The sequence below is a fragment of the Trachurus trachurus genome (assembly GCF_905171665.1).
Source record: "Trachurus trachurus genome assembly, chromosome: 15".
Lineage (NCBI taxonomy): Eukaryota > Metazoa > Chordata > Actinopteri > Carangiformes > Carangidae > Trachurus > Trachurus trachurus.
In genome coordinates, this window is record NC_139906.1 from 3,022,208 (window position 1) to 3,039,584 (window position 17,377).

A 17,377-nucleotide genomic window follows, 5' to 3' on the forward strand; every position below is an offset into this window, starting at 1 on the left:
AAATATATATAAATAAAATATATAAATATATATCCGAGTGGACCCGTGAATGTTCCGGTTCTTCAAGCTGCGGCTCAGGAAGAAAAAATAATAAATAAATACACAAACACACACACACACACAAAGAAGGAGAAGAAGACGAAGAAAAAGAAGAAGGGGGGAAAAAAACAAGTTTATTAAAATTCATGAAAATCTCCACTTCCGGTACCGCTCCGTGACGTCATCTCGGCGCGACCGCGGTGTAGTTCTGTTCGGCAGCGGTCTCGCGCTGTGTTCCATTGGTAGTGAGCGAGCGGCGCGACTACAGTTCCCAGAGTGCACCGCGGCGCGCCGACTGTAAACACACAGAGCAGCTGAGACTGAAGGACGAAGTGACGGATGATCGGTGAGTTAAGGCACAAATAAAGACACAAATACTCTGAGCTGCGTGTAACTAGGTAACGTGTCAGCAGTAAAAGTACTGAGTAGAGTAGAGAGTACCTGAGTAGTAGCCTATTAAGTACTGTCATAGGAAAAGTACTTGGTTACTTTGCACTGCTGCTGTTCACGTGTCGTGTCTGTCTGGAGTTTAACATGAACAGTGATGACAGTAACGGCTTTTTACAGTAACGAGTAATCAAAAAAGTTACTGTTTCCCCCGTCATATGGCCGTAAACTGCAGGTCAGGGGGGCGAGTCCATGTTGTTTGACATATTTGAGCATTTTAGTAACGCATTGGTTACCTCCTCGTTCCTGGTAATTAGTTACTTTGATAGTGTAGTCAGTTACTTACTCAATTATATATCTCCCCCTCTTACTTCTCTCTTCCCTCCCTCTCCCCTTCTTCCCCTCCTCTCCTCTTCCTCCTCTCCTCCTTTTCTCCTCCTCTTCTCCTCTTCCTTCTCTCTCCCCTTCTTCCTCTCCTCTTTTCCTCCTCCTCCTCCTAACCTTCTCTCTTCCCCCTCCTCTCCCCATCTTCCTCTCCTCCTCTTCCTTCTCTCCTCTCCCCTTCTTCCCCTCCTCCTCCTCCTCCTCTCCTCTCCTCCCCTCCTCTCCTCCTCCCTCACTCCCTCCTCTCCTCCTCCTCTTCCTCCTCTTCTCCTTTTCCTTCTCCCTTCCCCCTCCTCTCCCCTTCTTCCTCTCCTCCTCCTCTCCTCTCCTCTCTCCTCTCCCCCTCCTCCTCCTCTCCTACCTCACTCCCCCCTCTCCTCCTCTTCCTCTTCCTCCTCCTCCTCCTCCTCTCCTCCTCCTCCTCTCCTCTCCTCCTCCTCCTCTTCTCTCCTCTTCCTCCTCACCTCCTCTCCTCTCTCCTCCTCCTGCTCCTCCTCCTCCTTCTCCTCCTCCTCCTCCTCCAGTCTATGTGCGGTACAACCTTGGCCCCGGCGTTGCCGTGGAGCTGCAGGAGGAGGAGAGCGTGGCGCGGCTGAAGGAGGTGGTGGGGAGTCAGCAGGGCGTCCGGCCGGAGGAGCTGAGGGTGCTGTTCGCTGGGAGGGAGCTGCAGAGCTCCTCCACGCTGCAGGTGAGGAGGAGGAGAAGGAGGAGACGAGGAGAGGAGAGGAGAGGAGAGGAGAGGAGAGGAGAGGAGAGGAGAGGAGAGTGAGGAGGAGGAGGAGGCGGAGGAGCAGAGGAGAGGAGGGAGTGAGGGAGGAGAGGAGAGGAGGAGGAGGAGGAGGGGGAGAGGAGGGGGAGGAGGAGGAGGAAGAGGGAAGGAAGAGGAGGAGGTGGAGGAGGAGGAAGAGAAGGTGGAGGAGAGGAGGAGACAGGGAATGGAGGAGGGAAGTAGGAGTCAAAGGAGGAGGAAGAGGGAAGGAAGAGGAGGAGAGGAGGAGGAGGACAAGCAGAATGAGCTACATAAACTAGACAATTTAACTGCCTGTTTGACGACCATCCAAAAATGGCTAAATGACAATCTTCTTCAACTAAATTCTGCTAAAACTGAAACACTGATTATTGCCCCAGATAGTGCCATTCCCCCCATAAAGCAGCACTTAGGTCAGTTAGGTCTTTCTGTCCAACCAAGCCTACGCAACCTAGGTGTTGTTTTTGACAAAGACATGTCCCTGGACCACCACTGTAAACAGTTGGTGAAAAATTGTTTCTATCATCTGCGAAATATAGCGAAACTGAGGTCCATGATTTCAAGACCTGAAATGGAGATGATAATTCATGCTTTCATTTCATCTCTCATTGACTACTGTAATGCTCTTTTTATGTGTTTTAACAAAAAGGCTGTACATCGCCTTCAAACCGTGCAGAACGCAGCTGCAAGGCTCATAACTGGATCTAAGAAAAGGGATCATATCACCCCAATTTTATATTCCTTACATCGGTTACCAGTTCATTTTAGGATTCATTTTAAGATCTTAGTACTTGTTTTTAGAGCCCTCCATGAACAAGCTGCCTCATACATCACTGAGCTACTGACAGGGCCGGCCCCTGGCATAAACCCTCTATGTGGTTGTTTAGGGCCACAGCCGTTAGGTGGGGGGCCACATGATCAGAAAGGTACCGGGGTTCATCAAGTCATTTAAACATCCTGAGGTCTGCAGGTGCACATTATGAGCTTTATATGTAATGTGAAGTCAATATTCAGCTTCTTTTATCTCACATTTGAGACATTTGGTGAAAATAGAACGGCAGAATGACAACATTTGTGCTCAAAAAGGCAATTTTACAAAATGTCATTTTAGACTTGTTTTCTACACTTATCTATTACTGTATTCATATCCTATTTCAAGCACCAAAACAGTTCATTCTCATGACTGAAGGAGTGTTTTCACAAGGGATTTGAAATTTTTTCAAAAAGCAGACCTCAAATTTCCAGCATTTGGCCTAAATTATTTCTTTCTACAGTGTTCTAGGACAAACTGGCCTCAGTGTGCTTACAGCGGAGGTTCTAATATTTAGACATAAAACACTTGAGTATTGTTACATCTGCAAGTATCTTAAAAAGATCAATTTAAGAAAATATGTAAAAGTCGAGAAAATGGCCTCAAACCTCAGAGGACATAAACATGTCTTTATTCAGTTTTAACCAGTGATTTGGTGTTTGCGCTTAGAGTGCAGGGCCACAAACAGAAATCTTGTTTAGGGGGCCACCAACATCCTAGGGCCGGCCCTGGACGTGCCTCTCGCCTCTGGAACGCTCTACCATCGACCTAACGCAGCATAGAGTCCACTGAGGGTTTTAAGAAAGAACTTAAAACCTATCTTTTTAGACAAACTTTCAACTGATGTTGACGTTGTGGGGCCTCTGTAAAGTTACCTGGCTGTGACCCTTTGTTGGCCTTCTGATTGGTCTGCTGTTCCACCAATCAGAGCGCTTCTCCCCATGTCACATGTTGCACAACATTCTAAGGTTGGACAACCCTGGAATGAAACCCTATGAAACGAGATAGGTAGACAGCAATTTTTTTGGCAAAAACTACTTAATAATTTTTCAATATGGTTAAAATGTGCCTGGGGTTCCTGCAATAGCAACTCACGATATCTGGAACGTATTGGAGTCATTTTTATCCCATTCCCCAAACCCAAGACATAAACATACTGTATATAATATTACTTTAACCTTCTGTTATGTATTTAGTTGAGCTTAATAATAGGGTTTGGGGGTGGTCCACTAGGGGGAGCTGTAGGCATAGGTCAGGGGTTAATTGCATAGGTTTGTTTGTTGTTGTTGTGAGCCTGTTTTTCCCTGGCTATACTTTGTGCTATTGAAGCTCATTCATTCTTCAGTCCACTCTGGTCGTGTTCATAGACAGAGAAGATCTAATACCTTCAAAATTATCTAGCAAACGTAACATTACCGCTACGAATGTCTTTTGAACTTTGTGAAGTTTTACGAGGAGAAACGGGAGATCGGCGGAGATTAGCTTGTAGCTAACGTTAGCTAGCATCGTTAGCTACTAGCTAGTGAGTGAACAAAACAATGATTTTTCACCATTTTTCTGAAAAGTCGGGTAATGCCGCTCAATTGCTATTGAGCCACGCCTGTCTTCTATCACGGACACCATTTTTCTGATGTGTAAGTTAATTCAAATTTTCCTTACTAGCAATTTAAATCTTCCTAATTTTCAATGGTTTCCAATGGGAGTTAACCCTTCCGTTTGTCCAACCTAGCAACAGTAACCATGGGGGGCGGGGCCTTGATAAAGGGCTGTTATGTATATTTTGTTGTGATCTCTGTACTGTATTTTATTGCATTTTATCCTTGTTGTAAAGCACTTTGTGATTTTATCTATGAAAAGTGCTATATAAATTAAACTTACTTACTTACCTACTCTCCTCTCCCTCCACCTCCTTCTTCTCTCATCTCTTCCTCCTCTTCTCTTCTCTTCTCTTCTCTTCTCTTCTCTTCTCCTCTCTCCTCCTCCTCTCCACCTTTCTTTTCCTCTCCTCTCCTCGCCTCCTTCTCCTCCTTCTTCTCTCCTCTCAACTCATCTCCTCTCCTCCTCCCGCCCTCCCCTGCCTCCTCCTCCTCCTCCTCCTCCTCCTCTCTCCTCGTCCTCCTCTTCCTCCTCTCTCCTCCTCCTCCTTCTCCTCCTCCTCCTCTCCCCCTCCCCTGCCTCCTCCTCCTCTCCTCCTCCTCCTCTCTCCTCCTCCTCCTCCTTCTCCTTCTCCTCCTCTCCCCCTCCCCTGCCTCCTCCTCCTCTTCCTCCTCTCTCCTCCTCCTCCTCCTTCTCCTTCTCCTCCTCTCCCCCTCCCCTCCTCCTCCTCCTCCTCCTCCTCCTCCTCCTCCTCCTCTTCCTCTCCCCTTCTCCCCCTCTCTTCCTGCTCCTCCTCCTCCTCCTCCTCCTCCTGCTCCACCTCCTCCTCAGGGCTGTGACCTCCCGGAGCAGAGCACCGTCCATGTCGTCCTCCCTCCTTCGGGCTCCTCCTCCTCCCGGCTGCTCCTCCTGCAGGAGCGTCTGTCCCAGGGGAGAGGAGGAGGAGGTGAAGAGGAGGAGGAGGAGGAGGAGCGTGACTCCCTGACCCGGCTGGACCTCAGCTCCTCGCGCCTCCTCTCCACCTCCACCGGCCTGGCCGTCATCCTGGAGGGAGGAGGAGCAGAGGAGGAGCAGGCAGCAGCTCTGAGAGGTCGGTGTCTCTAGTTTAGATTCACATTCAAAAATAACTTTATTGTTACAAATCAACACAAAGTGAGATATACATAGATAAATAAAATATTATTATTTCTAGTTAGTTAGTAGTAGCAGTTTATTTTGGACATGTAAAAAAGAAATAAGAAAATAAAAAAAATGAAAATTGAAAATAATACATAATGATTGGATTTTTTCCCACCCCTTATTCATAATCATAAATAAATCTATCTTACTTCTCATTATAATCTATACAATAAATGAATTTAGCTGGATTTATTCTAATATATTATCAATTATTTTTTTCTCACGTAATACCCATATATAGGCACATACATAATACGTAAATTTCCTTCGGGATCAATAAAGTTGCATCTAATCTAATCTTTAAAGCAGAAGTAAGCGATCCGGTCGTTTTGGCTAATGCTGCATTCCAGGCAGGCTTTTGAAACTGTAAATTACAGCTTCAAGTCACGACTTACGACTTTGTAGCGTTCCAGGCAACCCACTCGTGTTTTTCCGACCTGTTTTACCTGTGAAAGTCACTATAACGGCCACTCGTAACTTCAGACCCGTGAACTCGTACCAGATCGAACTGGTACGACTTCACAGGTCTATAACTATTTAAGACTTATATTAAAGCAGAAGTAAGTGGAATATTTGTGTTAATATAAGTCTTAAATAGTTCTATCTTCCGACAGCAATCACTTACATAGAGTGTTTGGTCTGAAACACGGGTCTGTCAGTCACTCTGCTCTGCTGTAAGCCGAGGAGAAAACTTTCCTTGTATCCTACAACCTTTATCCAATGAGGAGAGAGAACGGCATAAAGGGGCGGTCCTCTCTGTGTGTGCAGCCAAGGGATGCGCGTGAATGTGGTGACGTAGGGACGAGGGCGGGGACTGCTAACTCCATCGGCCGACAAGACGTTAGCCAAAACCACCGGATCGCTGACTTCTGCTTTAACACAAAAATATCACTCACTTCTGCTTTAATCTAATATACAAAATACTAGAATAAAAAGCATAATAAGAACAGAATAAAATAACATAAAATAGAAAAAGAATGAATAAAAAATTTAAATTAAAGGGACAACGAGGAGTTTCTATTTGGTTATTTAAAAGTCTCTTATTAATGTGGATGAATCTACGTTACCACTTGTTAATGGGCCCATTTTAGATAAATATATGGTTTTGTCTCTACACTAAACACTTCGCTTTTCCAAAACTCCTCTTTGTCCCTTTAAATAAAGAAATAAGGACAAAAAATAAATAAATTAAAATAATAATAATTCACATATGTACATGTAGTATATCAGTACGAGTACTCTAACTGTGTGTACCTGTGTGTACAGGTGTGCGTACCAGTACTTTCTTTGTGTACTGTAAAAGCTGCAGCTCCGTCCAACCAGGGAAACTACGCGTCCGCTGCAGGAGCTGCAGACAGACGACGCTGACGCTCAGCAGGGTGAGAGAGTAGTAATACTACTACTAACCAATACTAATACTACTACTACTGCAGTATTATTTTATTTTATAGTTATTTTTCATACTGTGAACACTTCATCTTGTAAACACCTGTAATGACTCCATGTGGCCACAGGGGGCGCTGTGTCTCTGTAGATGGAGATTCACTGTCTCAGTTTTTAGTTTTATTTTGAAACAGTTTGATGACAGGAAGCGACAGGTCACATGATCAGTGATGTCATCGTATTTGTTGTATTCCTCCTCCTCCTCCTCTCTCCTCTCCTCTCCTCTCCTCCTCCTCCTCCTCCTCTCCTCTCCTCCTCCTCTCCTCTCCTCTCCTCCTCCTCCTCTCCTCTCCTCTCCTCCTCCTCCTCCTCTCCTCTCCTCTCCTCTCCTCTCCTCTCCTCCTCCTCTTCTCCTCTCCTCTCCTCTCCTCTCCTCTCCTCTCCTCCTCTTCTCTCCTCTCTCCTCCTCCTCTCCTCCTCTCCTCTCCTCCTCCTCCTCCTCTCCTCTCCTCTCCTCCTCTCATTTCCTCTCCTCCTTCTTCCTCTCCTCTCCTCTCCTCTCTTCTCCTCTCCTCCTCCTCTCCTCTCCTCCTCCTCCTCCTCTTCTCTCCTCTCTCCTCCTCTCCTCTCCTCTCCTCCTCCTCCTCCTCTCCTCCTCCTCCTCTTCTCTCCTCTCTCCTCCTCTCCTCTCCTCTCCTCCTCCTCCTCCTCTCCTCCTCCTCCTCTTCTCTCCTCTCTCCTCCTCCTCTCCTCCTCTTCTCTCCTCTTCCTCCTCCTCCTCCTCTCCTCTCCTCTCCTCTCCTCTCCTCTCCTCCTCTCATTTCCTCTCCTCCTTCTTCCTCTCCTCTCTTCTCCTCTCCTCCTCCTCCTCTTCTCTCCTCTCTCCTCCTCTCCTCCTCCTCCTCCTCCTCTCTCCTCCTCCTCTCCTCTCCTCTTCCTCCTCCTCTCCTCTCCTCTTCCTCCTCTCCTCTCCTCTTCCTCCTCCTCTCCTCTCCTCTTCCTCCTCCTCCTCCTCTCCTCTCCTCTCCTCTCCTCCTCTCATTTCCTCTCCTCCTTCTTCCTCTCCTCCTCCTCTCCTCTCCTCCTCCTCTCCTCTCCTGTCCTCTCCTCTCCTCTCCTCCTCCTCCTCTCCTCTCCTCCTCCTTCTCCTCCTCCTCCTCCTCCTCTTCCTCCTCCTCTCCTCTCCTCTTCCTCCTCCTCTCCTCTCCTCTTCCTCCTCCTCTCCTCTCCTCATCCTCCTCCTCCTCCTCTCCTCTCCTCTCCTCTCCTCCTCTCATTTCCTCTCCTCCTTCTTCCTCTCCTCCTCCTCTCCTCTCCTCTCCTCTCCTCTCCTCTCCTCCTCCTCTCCTCTCCTCCTCCTCTCCTCTCCTCTCCTCTCCTCTCCTCTCCTCTCCTCTCCTCTCCTCTCCTCTCCTCTCCTCTCTTCTCCTCTCCTCTTCTCTCCTCCTCCTCCTCCTCCTCCTCCTCTCCAGGGTCCGTCCTGTTGGGATGACGTCCTCCTCCCAGGTCGTATCCATGGCGTTTGTCAATCAGACGGTTGTCAGGGCAACGAAGCGGTAAGAGCTTGAAAAAAAGCTGATCAGTTTCTGACTCTTTTAATAATCAAATTATCAATAAAGTGTGTGTGTGTGTGTGTGTGTTACTGTGTCTGTGTGTGTGTGTGTTACTGTGTCTGTGTGTGTGTGTGTGTGTGTGTGTGTGTGTGTGTTACTGTGTCTGTGTGTGTGTGTGTGTGTGTGTGTGTGTGTGTGTGTGTGTGTGTGTGTGTGTGTGTGTGTGTGTGTGTGTGTGTAGGAGTTCTTCATGAAGTGTGCGTCCCATCCGACCTCGGACGACGACCTCTCCGTGGCGCTGGACCTCGTCATGACCAACACCAGAGACGTTCCCTGCATCGCCTGCACCGACGTCATGTAACACACACACTCACAGACACACACACACACACACACACCTACCTCAACACACACACGTAACACACACATGTAACACACACACATGTACTTGTATCACATAGACCGGTGGTTCTCAAACTTTTTTATATCAAGGACCCAAAATTGACACAAATTAGACCACGGACCCCAGAAATACACAAACAATCAATGTACGTTTAAATTAGGTGTAGATTATAGATACATTTCTGGGAAAAAAAAGTGGTACAATTTCTAGAAAATAGTGGTAAAAATTCTCAGAAAAAAATAAACGAAAAAGTTTTAAAAAATTAAGAAAAAAGTGGTAATTTTTTTTTTTTTTTTAATCTGGTAAAATTTCTCAGAAAAAGTGGTAAATTTTCTAAAAAAAAAAAAAAAAGTTTCAAAAATTTTAGAAGAAACTGGAAAAATTTCTCAAAGAAATTCTAGGAAAAGTGGTAAAATTAAAAAAAAAAAAGTCAAACCATTATAAAAAAAGTGGTAAAAATAAAAAATAGTATATACCGGTAGTAAATAGTAAAAGGTTTTTTTTTTTTAATTGAGAAGAAACTGGTAAAATTACACAAGAATTCGAGAAAAAGTGGTAAAAAAAAAAAATTTATTATAGAAAAATGTGGTAAAATTTCTCAAAAAAAGGAGGGGGGGCAAACAATAATACAAAATGGGTAAAATTTCTTTAAAAAAAAAATTGTAAAAAGTAGAGCAGAAAAATTGAGAAGAAACTGGTAAAATTTCTCAAAAAAATTCTAGGAAAAAGTGGTAAAATTTCAAGAAAAAGTTGGGGACCCTGTCAACCCTCCCACTTTGAGAACCACTGACATTTACTTTAGTTAGATAGTTTTGTTGTACTGGGTATACTGAAGTATTTATGTATTTTCAGTGGCTATACTGAGTAAACCTGAGTATCACATAGACCAGGGGTTTTCAAAGTGTGAGAGAGTGAGCCCCCCTTAATGAAAAATAAACAGCTGTGCGCCCCCCCCCCCCCCCCCCCCCCAAAAAAAAGAGAATTAAACATAGCCTATTTATTATCAGTTACTATGACCAAAACAATATTTGATTCATTAAACATAAATTGGTCTTTCCTGTAGGATTTGTTTGATTCACAAGCTTGTTTCTCATCAGGACAACATAAAGCACTGGCAAATAAGCCTAAACATTGATATAGAACTCTGTAACACACTCATCACACAAGCAGCTCCATGCTCTCCCTGTGTGATCATCTGGGAAGCAGACAGTCTGAGGTTGAAGTTTATATCAATGCACAGGTGACACTGTGACAGGTCTCCACTACGTCTTGACCACATGTCAGCTGTTCAGCTGGTCAGCTCCGCCACGACGTGCAGCTTTTTTATTTTTTATTTTTAGGAGCGGTATATTGCGGCTTTATACGGAGGACACGCGGTGCTACAGCTGATCCAATGTATTTATCTGAGCTTGGTCACTGTGAGAGGCACCGGGTCGCTTTGAGCTGCGTTCATATGAAGTTATACCTGACGCTGTGCAGCACCTGACGCTCCTCTTTTTCTAACCAGAATAGTTCCACAGCCGACGTAGCGCCAGAGGCCAGCTGAGCTCCGCTCTCCCTGCAACACAGTCTCTCTGATCACTCGCTCTGAGCGTCACATATCGCCGCGGAGGGGATTGCATTGGGGCACCTTGGGCGTCAGTGCACAACGCGAAAGGGCCCTGACCAAGCGTCAGTTTATGACGCGTCGGGAGTGTTGCTCCCACATCAGCTGAGCATAATCGCAGTCTGTGTGTAGATCGTGTTTTATCATATCGCAGTATAATTGCAAACTATAGGCTACTGCAAAAACATTAATCATTTAGCCCTTTGTGCAAGTGACATGTAACTCATCTTTTGTTTGAATGTTTTCAGTTTTTCTTTTTTTCTTTTTCTCATGTCGCGCCTCCCCTCAAACTCTCTGGCGCCCCCCAAGGGAGGCGCGCCTCACACTTTGAAAACCCCTGACATAGACGACATAGAGGTGTGACATCGTCCTCTCCTCCTCTCCTCTCCTCCTCCTCTCCTCCTCTCCTCCTTCCCGTGGTCAGGGACGTGGTCCTGGTCTTCCAGTGCTCGGAGCGTCATGTGATCTGTCTCGACTGTTTCCGTCGCTTCTGTCAAACTCGACTCAACGAACGACAGTTTGTTCAAGACGTCGCCGTGGGATACTCGCTGCCCTGCGCCGGTGAGACAGACGACTCTTCCTGTTTCCTCCTCTCCTCTTCTCTTCTCCTCTCTCATACTACTCATCCTCTCTTCCTCCTCTCCTCTCCTCCACTCCCCTCTCCTCTGTCCTTTCCTCCTCCTCCTCTCTTCTCCTCTCATCTCCTCTCCTCTCTTCCTCCTCTCCTTCTCTTTCTCTTTTCCTCTCCTCCTTCTTCCTCTCCTCCTCCTCTCCTGCACTCCTCTCTTCCTCCTCTCCTCTCCTCACCTCTCCTCTCATCCTTCTTCCTCTCCTCTCCTTCTCCTTCTCTCCCCCTTCTTCCTCCCCTCTCCTCTCTTCTCCTCTCCACCTCCTCTCATCTCATCTCCTCCTCTCCTTTCCTTTCATCTCATTCTCCTTTCCTCCTCTCCTCCACTCCTCCTCCTCTCCCCCTCTCTTCTTCCTCCTCCTCTCCTCTCTCTTCCTCCTCCTCTCCTTTCCCCTCTCGTCCTCTCATTTCCTCTCTCCTACTACTCATCCTCTCTTCCTCCTCTCCTCTCCTCCCCCTTCTCTTTCTCTCCTCTCCTCTCTCCTTTCCTCCTCCTTTTCTCCTTCTCTTTCTCTCCTCTCTTCCTCCTCTCCTCTCCTCCTTCTTCCTCTCCTCCCCGCTTCTCCTCTCTCCTACTACTCCTCCTCTCATCCTCCCCTCTCTTCTTCCTCCTCCTCTCCTTCTTCCTCTCCTCTCCTCTCTTCTCCTCCTCCTCTCTACTCTTCCTCATATCATCCTCTCCTGTTTCCATTAATCAGCTGTTAATGAGAAGTAAAATAATGTGTGTGTGTGTGTGTGTGTGTGTCTGTGCAGTCGGCTGTGAAGACTCTCTGATTAAGGAGCCGCATCATTTCCGTATCCTTGGCGACGAACAGGTGAGTCTCATCTTTCTCATCTCTCATTTTACCCAGAATCCCCCCTGACTCTCCCTCCCCCCCCCCCCCCTCTCAGTACGGCCGCTACCTGCAGTACGCGGCGGAGGAATGCCTGCTGGCGATTGGAGGACTGATGTGTCCGTCGCCGGGCTGCGGCGCGGGGCTCGTCCCCCCCGACGACGGCGGCGGCCGGCGGGTGGAGTGCGACCGGCGGATCGGCTGCGGCTTCGTCTTCTGCCGAGACTGTAGAGAGAGCTTCCACCAGGGGGCGTGTGAGACGCAGCCGGCCGAGCGCATCGGAGAACTCTCAGAGGTACAGCCGACCAATCACAGCGCAGAATCAAGACTCCGTGTATAAAACTTTATTGATATAAATCACAGCAAACAGTCAAACACACAGATACTCGTTTTATCAACACTGCAGGACAGAACATGTCATGACTCCTCTCTCCTCTTCCTCTCTCCTCCTCCTCCTCTCTCCTCCTCCTCCTCCTCTCTCCTCTTCCTCTCTCCTCCTCCTCCTCCTCCTCCTCCTCTTCCTCCTCCACCTCCTCCTCTCTCCTCCTCATCCTCTTCCTCCTCCACCTCCTCCTCCTCCTCTTCCTCCTCCTCCTCCTCTTCCTCCTCCACCTCCTCCTCTCTCCTCCTCCTCCTTCTCCTCCTCCTCCTCCTCCTTCTCCTCCTCCTCCTCCTCCTCTCTCCTTTTCCTCCTCTTCTCCTCCTCTCTCCTCTTCCTCCTCTTCTCCTCCTCTCTCCTCCTCCTCCTCTTCCTCCTCCACCTCCTCCTCTCTCCTCCTCCTCCTCTTCCTCCTCCTCCTCCTCCTCTCTCCTCTTCCTCCTCTTCTCCTCCTCCACCTCCTCCTCTCTCCTCCTCCTCCTCCTCTCTCCTCCTCTCTCCTCTTCCTCCTCTTCTCCTCCTCCTCTTCTCCTCCTCCTCCTCCTCTCTCCTCTTCTCCTCCTCTCTCCTCCTCTCTCCTCCCTCCTCCTCTCCCTCCTCCTCCTCCTCCTCAGGGTTTTGTGGTGGAGGAGGAGGCGTCTCTCAGAGGGAGGTGGGATCAGGCGTCTCGGCTCCTCATCCAGGAGTCGACTAAACGCTGCCCTCAGTGTTCAGTTCCTGTGGAGAGAAACGGTAAATCACTCTGGTCTAAGTCTGTTTTACATTATTTGGTTTAAATCTGTATTAGATAAATTGGTTTAAATCGTAAAGATGTAATCCAGTTCATCTAAAGAAGACTTGACCAGTTCATCTAAAACAGATTTTAGATTAACTAGTTTAAGTCTTCATTAGATAAACTGGTTTATCTAATACCTAAAACTCAAGTTAATCGCAAATTTTAGATTAAGCGGTTTAAGTCTATTTTTGATTAACTAGTTTAGGGCCCAAGTCTGTTTTAGATTAACTTGTTTTAGCCTGTTTTAGATGACCTGGTTTAAGCCTGTTTAAAATAAACTGGTTTAAGTCTATTTAAACTAAACCGCTTTAAGCCTGTTTCAGATTAATTTGTTTTAGCCTGTTTTAGTTTAACTGGTTTAAGTCTGTTTCAGATGAACTGGTTTGCTGGAGGTGAAACACCATGAGTGAGTGATGTTGTTGTTGTTGTTGTCTCCCCCTGCAGGCGGCTGCATGCACATGCAGTGTACGAGGTGCCAGGCCGAGTGGTGCTGGCTCTGTGGCGTTCCCTGGAACAGGGAGTGTATGGGAAACCACTGGTTCGGATGAACAACATCTGGACCTGGAGGATCCATGTGAATGAACTGACTTCAGACCAGCTCTTCTGTTTCACATCACAAACTCTCCTACAGCCAATTGTGAATTTAAAGGGATAGTTCACCCAAAATTGATATTTCTCAATCACTCATTATCTACTAACTCCCCCTCATGTGGACTAAGGGCTGGGAGAAGTTTCAGAGTCCTCCGTGGCTTCTCTGAGTTACAGGGGGTCTCGGTGTAGCAGTGCATGTCCATATAACGGTTGTGAATGGATACCAACTGTCTTCGTAACAAAAAGACACACCAAAAAACATCCAAATACTTCCATGCTGCTCGTATGTAATGTCCCTCTTGTATTGAAGCCCCGAAATGTGCTTCCGCTACAAACAAGCTTGAAATACAGACTTATTTAATTTTTTTCGGGACAATTTCGCATTTCGTGGCTTCAATACAAGACGGACATTACATACGAGCAGCATGGAGGTGTTTGGATGTTTTTTGGTGTGTCTTTTTGTTACGAAGACAGTTGGTATCCATTCACAACCGTTATATGGACATGCACTGCTACACCGAGACCCCCTGTAACTCAGAGAAGCCACGGAGGACTCTGAAACTTCTCCCAGCCCTTAGTCCACATGAGGGAAATTTCAATTTTGGGTGAACTATCCCTTCACCACAGCGTCCTGACATCCACTTCCTGTTTACCTGCCTGCTGTCGGTCAGTGTGTGTGTGTGTGTGTGTGTGTCAAAGGCGAAAATGCACAAATCAAATATTTAATTTATTAAAAAAAGAAAAGACATATATCAGGGATGGTGTTTGTTTCTCTCACAGTGAGTTGAGTTCAGCTGCTTCTGTTGGAAACGACATGAACACGTGGATCAGATGTGAAACTGAAATAAACTGTGTTTTATAAATTAAAGTTCATTGACTTTTGACTGACTCAGACGTCGCTCCTCTGAACAACATCAGACTCTCACTTAGTAGTATAGTAGTAGTAGTAGTAGTTTATTCACTCTCTAACACAAAATTATTTACAGTTGAGCATCAATCACAGTCAATCAACCTTCCATAAAACCATCATTCGTTCATCTATTTCATAAATAGATGGAAAAGGTGCAGGCTGAAGCCATCTAGCTTATAGATGCCTACTACCCTTTAATTCAAATTTTCCAATTATATCCATTAGAGCTCTTCATGATTTCAGAGTCATAGAAAGAAACAAGTATCCAATAATTAACAAATGTTGCCAAAAAATAAAATAAATTGATGATTAAACAGTATTACAGTTGCAATCAGAGTCATAGAAAGAAATAATTATCCAATAATTAACAAGTGTAGCCAAAAAAGCTTTCTATCATACTATTTTTTAATCTATTTTTAAATTGTGTTATGTTTTTGCATTGTTTGAGATCCTCTGACAAGCTATTAAATGTTTTTAACACATCTGTAACATCTGGAAATGTTCCTAGGGTTGACCTCTGGCGGGCGTGGCCTCATGTTGCTGCTCTATTTAGATACTATTTTTGTTGTTATTGTATATTATACATATTATATATAGCTGAGCCTGAGACCTGGACCTGGACTTGGACCCTCGCACCAGCTGATAAGATGAACTATAAACCGTGATAAAGATGATAAACGTCACCACCCATCGACTTTATGGGTTTGTTTTCTACAGCTGGAGCTGAACACCACGAAGCGTCAGAAGAGTCAGAGACGAAGGTACCAAAAGGTTTTAAGTCTTTAGTTCAGGATCAATGTGTTCTAGCAGGTCCAGGAGGTTTTAGAAGGTCCAGCATGGACACATCCAGGATGAAGAAGGGCAACCGGGCCGGTCTGACCGGCCGGGACAATCCTGGTCTGGAGCTGAAGATGACCAGAAGCACCAGCACAACCCAGGTCAGTCAGTCTGCTGCCAGAACCAGAGAGTTGTAGTGCACTGCAAAAACTCTAAATCTCTCCAAGAATATTTATTGTCTTATTTCTTGTCAAAATGTCTCATTTCTAGTCAAAACTAATCTCTTTCCACTTTAAATAAGACTCATCACCTAAAAATTAACTTGTTTTTAGATCATTTTCACTTGTTTCAAACTAATTTTCACTTGAAATAAGTAGAAAAATCTGCCAGTGAAAGGAAGTTTTTTGTGCTTGTAATAAGAAAGAAAAACTTGATCCACTATCAGATTTTTCTACTTATTTCAAGTGAAAATCTGATGAAAGAAGTACAAAGTGTCTAAAAAACAAGCTACTTTTTATGTGATGAGTCTTATTTTAAGTAGAATGAGATTTGTTTTGACTAGAAATTACATTTTGACTAGAAATAAGACAAATATAGGTAAGATTTTTGAGTTTTTGCAGTGTGAGTGTTTGTTTTGGTATAGTCATCTCAGCTTAAAGCAGAAGTAAGTGGTCCGGTCGTTTTCGCTAATGCTGCGTTCCAGGCAGGCTTTTGAAATCGTAAATTACAGCTTCAAGTCACAACTTACGACTTTGTAGCGTTCCAGGCAGTGGCGTGCACAGGGGGGGGGCAGGGGGGGCGGTCGCCCCCCCTCGTGGCCCAATTGTTGAAAAACGCGTGCTAAAGTGCCCCCTGGGAGCCAAAACGCGCGTTAAAGTGCCCTCTTGGAAGCCAAAACATGTGCTAAAGTGTCCTCATGGGGGGCAAAACGTGTGTTAAAGTGCCCTCTAGGAGCTAAAACGTGCGCTAAAGTGACCTCATGGGGGCCAAAACGTGTGCTAAAGTGCCCTCTAGGAGCCAAAACGTGTGCTAAAGTGCCCTCTAGGAGCCAAAACGTGTGCTAAAGAGCCCTCTAGGAGCCACAATGCGTGCTAAAGTGCCCTCTAGGAGCTGAAACGCGTGCTAAAGTGCCCTCTTGGGAGCCAAAACACGTGCTTAAGTGCCCTCTAGGAGCCAAAACGTGTGCTAAAGTGCCCTCATGGTAGCCAAAACGTGTGCTAAAGTGCCCTCTAGGAGCCAAAACACATGTTAAAGTGCCCTCTTAGAAGCCAAAACACATGTTAAAGTGCCCTTGGAAGCCAAAACGTGTGCTAAAGTGCCCTCTAGGAGCCAAAACGTGTGCTAAAGTGCCCTCTAGGAGCCAAAACGTGTGCTAAAGAGCCCTCTAGGAGCCACAATGCGTGCTAAAGTGCCCTCTAGGAGCTGAAACGCGTGCTAAAGTGCCCTCTTGGGAGCCAAAACACGTGCTTAAGTGCCCTCTAGGAGCCAAAACGTGTGCTAAAGTGCCCTCATGGTAGCCAAAACGTGTGCTAAAGTGCCCTCTAGGAGCCAAAACACATGTTAAAGTGCCCTCTTAGAAGCCAAAACACATGTTAAAGTGCCCTTGGAAGCCAAAACGTGTGCTAAAGTGCCCTCTTGGGAGCCAAAACACGTGTTAAAACAGGCCACATCGATGTTTTTTAGTCTTAAGGTATTGATATTATAAAACAGGCCAAATCAACGTTTAAAAAGGCAAAAAGAAATTCGCCGCCGACCTGTGGTCGCCGGCCAAACGCACCATGTCGCTACAGTCTCACTCTTGTCATTTTCTGAAACTTGGCAGCCCTGAAAGTGCCCTCTAGGAGCCACATCTAGGAACCAAAACGTGTGCTAAAGTGCCCTCTTGGGAGCCAAAACACATGTTAAAGTGCCCTCTTGGAAGCCAAAATGCGTGCTAAAGTGCTCTCTAGGAGCCAAAACGTGTGCTAAAGTGCCCTCAAGGGGACCAAAACACGTGTTAAAACAGGCCAAATCGACGTTTTTTTAGTCTTAAGGTATCGATATTAAAACAGGCCAAATCAACGTTTAAAAAGGCAAAAAAAATTTCGCCGCCGACCTGTGGTCGCCGGCCAAACGCACCATGTCGCTACAGTCTCACCTTTGTCATTTTCTGAAACTTGGCAGCCCTGAAAGTGCCCTCTAGGAGCCACATCTAGGAGCCAAAACATGTGCTAACGTGGCCTCTTGGGAGCTAAAACACGTGTTAAAGTGCCTTCAGGAAAGCCAAAACGCATGCTAAAGTGCCCTCTTCAGTGGCGAGGACGCGCTATTAGGTGCCCCTTTTTTTCCTTTTCGCCCCTGCCCTTCAAAAAGTCTGTGCACGCCACTGGTTCCAGGCAACCCACTCGTGTTTTTC

The 17,377-nt window shown here is 46.3% G+C and overlaps 1 protein-coding gene across 2 annotated transcripts; it reads left to right on the forward strand.

Moving 5' to 3' along the window:
* The first annotated feature begins 313 nt into the window (after positions 1-313).
* On the forward strand, positions 314-14,154 carry prkn (parkin RBR E3 ubiquitin protein ligase). Of its 2 annotated transcripts, XR_014595961.1 has the most exons (12): positions 314-385; positions 1,335-1,498; positions 4,797-5,055; positions 6,411-6,523; positions 8,000-8,083; positions 8,322-8,437; positions 10,514-10,650; positions 11,471-11,532; positions 11,609-11,845; positions 12,544-12,661; positions 13,149-13,442; positions 13,818-14,154. XR_014595961.1 is itself a non-coding variant. In XM_083987765.1 (11 exons), the coding sequence occupies exons 1-11, from the start codon at positions 379-381 to the stop codon at positions 13,250-13,252; spliced, it is 1,401 nt and encodes a 466-aa protein (XP_083843891.1). In that variant the 5' UTR covers positions 314-378; the 3' UTR covers positions 13,253-13,490. The 2 variants fall into 2 exon arrangements, 1 of the variants encoding a protein (XP_083843891.1); XM_083987765.1 differs by lacking the exon at positions 13,818-14,154 and having other exon boundaries at positions 13,149-13,490.
* Positions 14,155-17,377: the final 3,223 nt, after the last annotated feature.

Excerpts from the sequence above, each read along its gene's own strand:
- prkn (XM_083987765.1), top strand. Across the intron at positions 8,084-8,321 it reads GTTGTCAGGGCAACGAAGCG|GAGTTCTTCATGAAGTGTGC; the intron begins GTAAGAGCTTGA and ends GTGTGTGTGTAG. Across the intron at positions 12,662-13,148 it reads AGTTCCTGTGGAGAGAAACG|GCGGCTGCATGCACATGCAG; the intron begins GTAAATCACTCT and ends CTCCCCCTGCAG.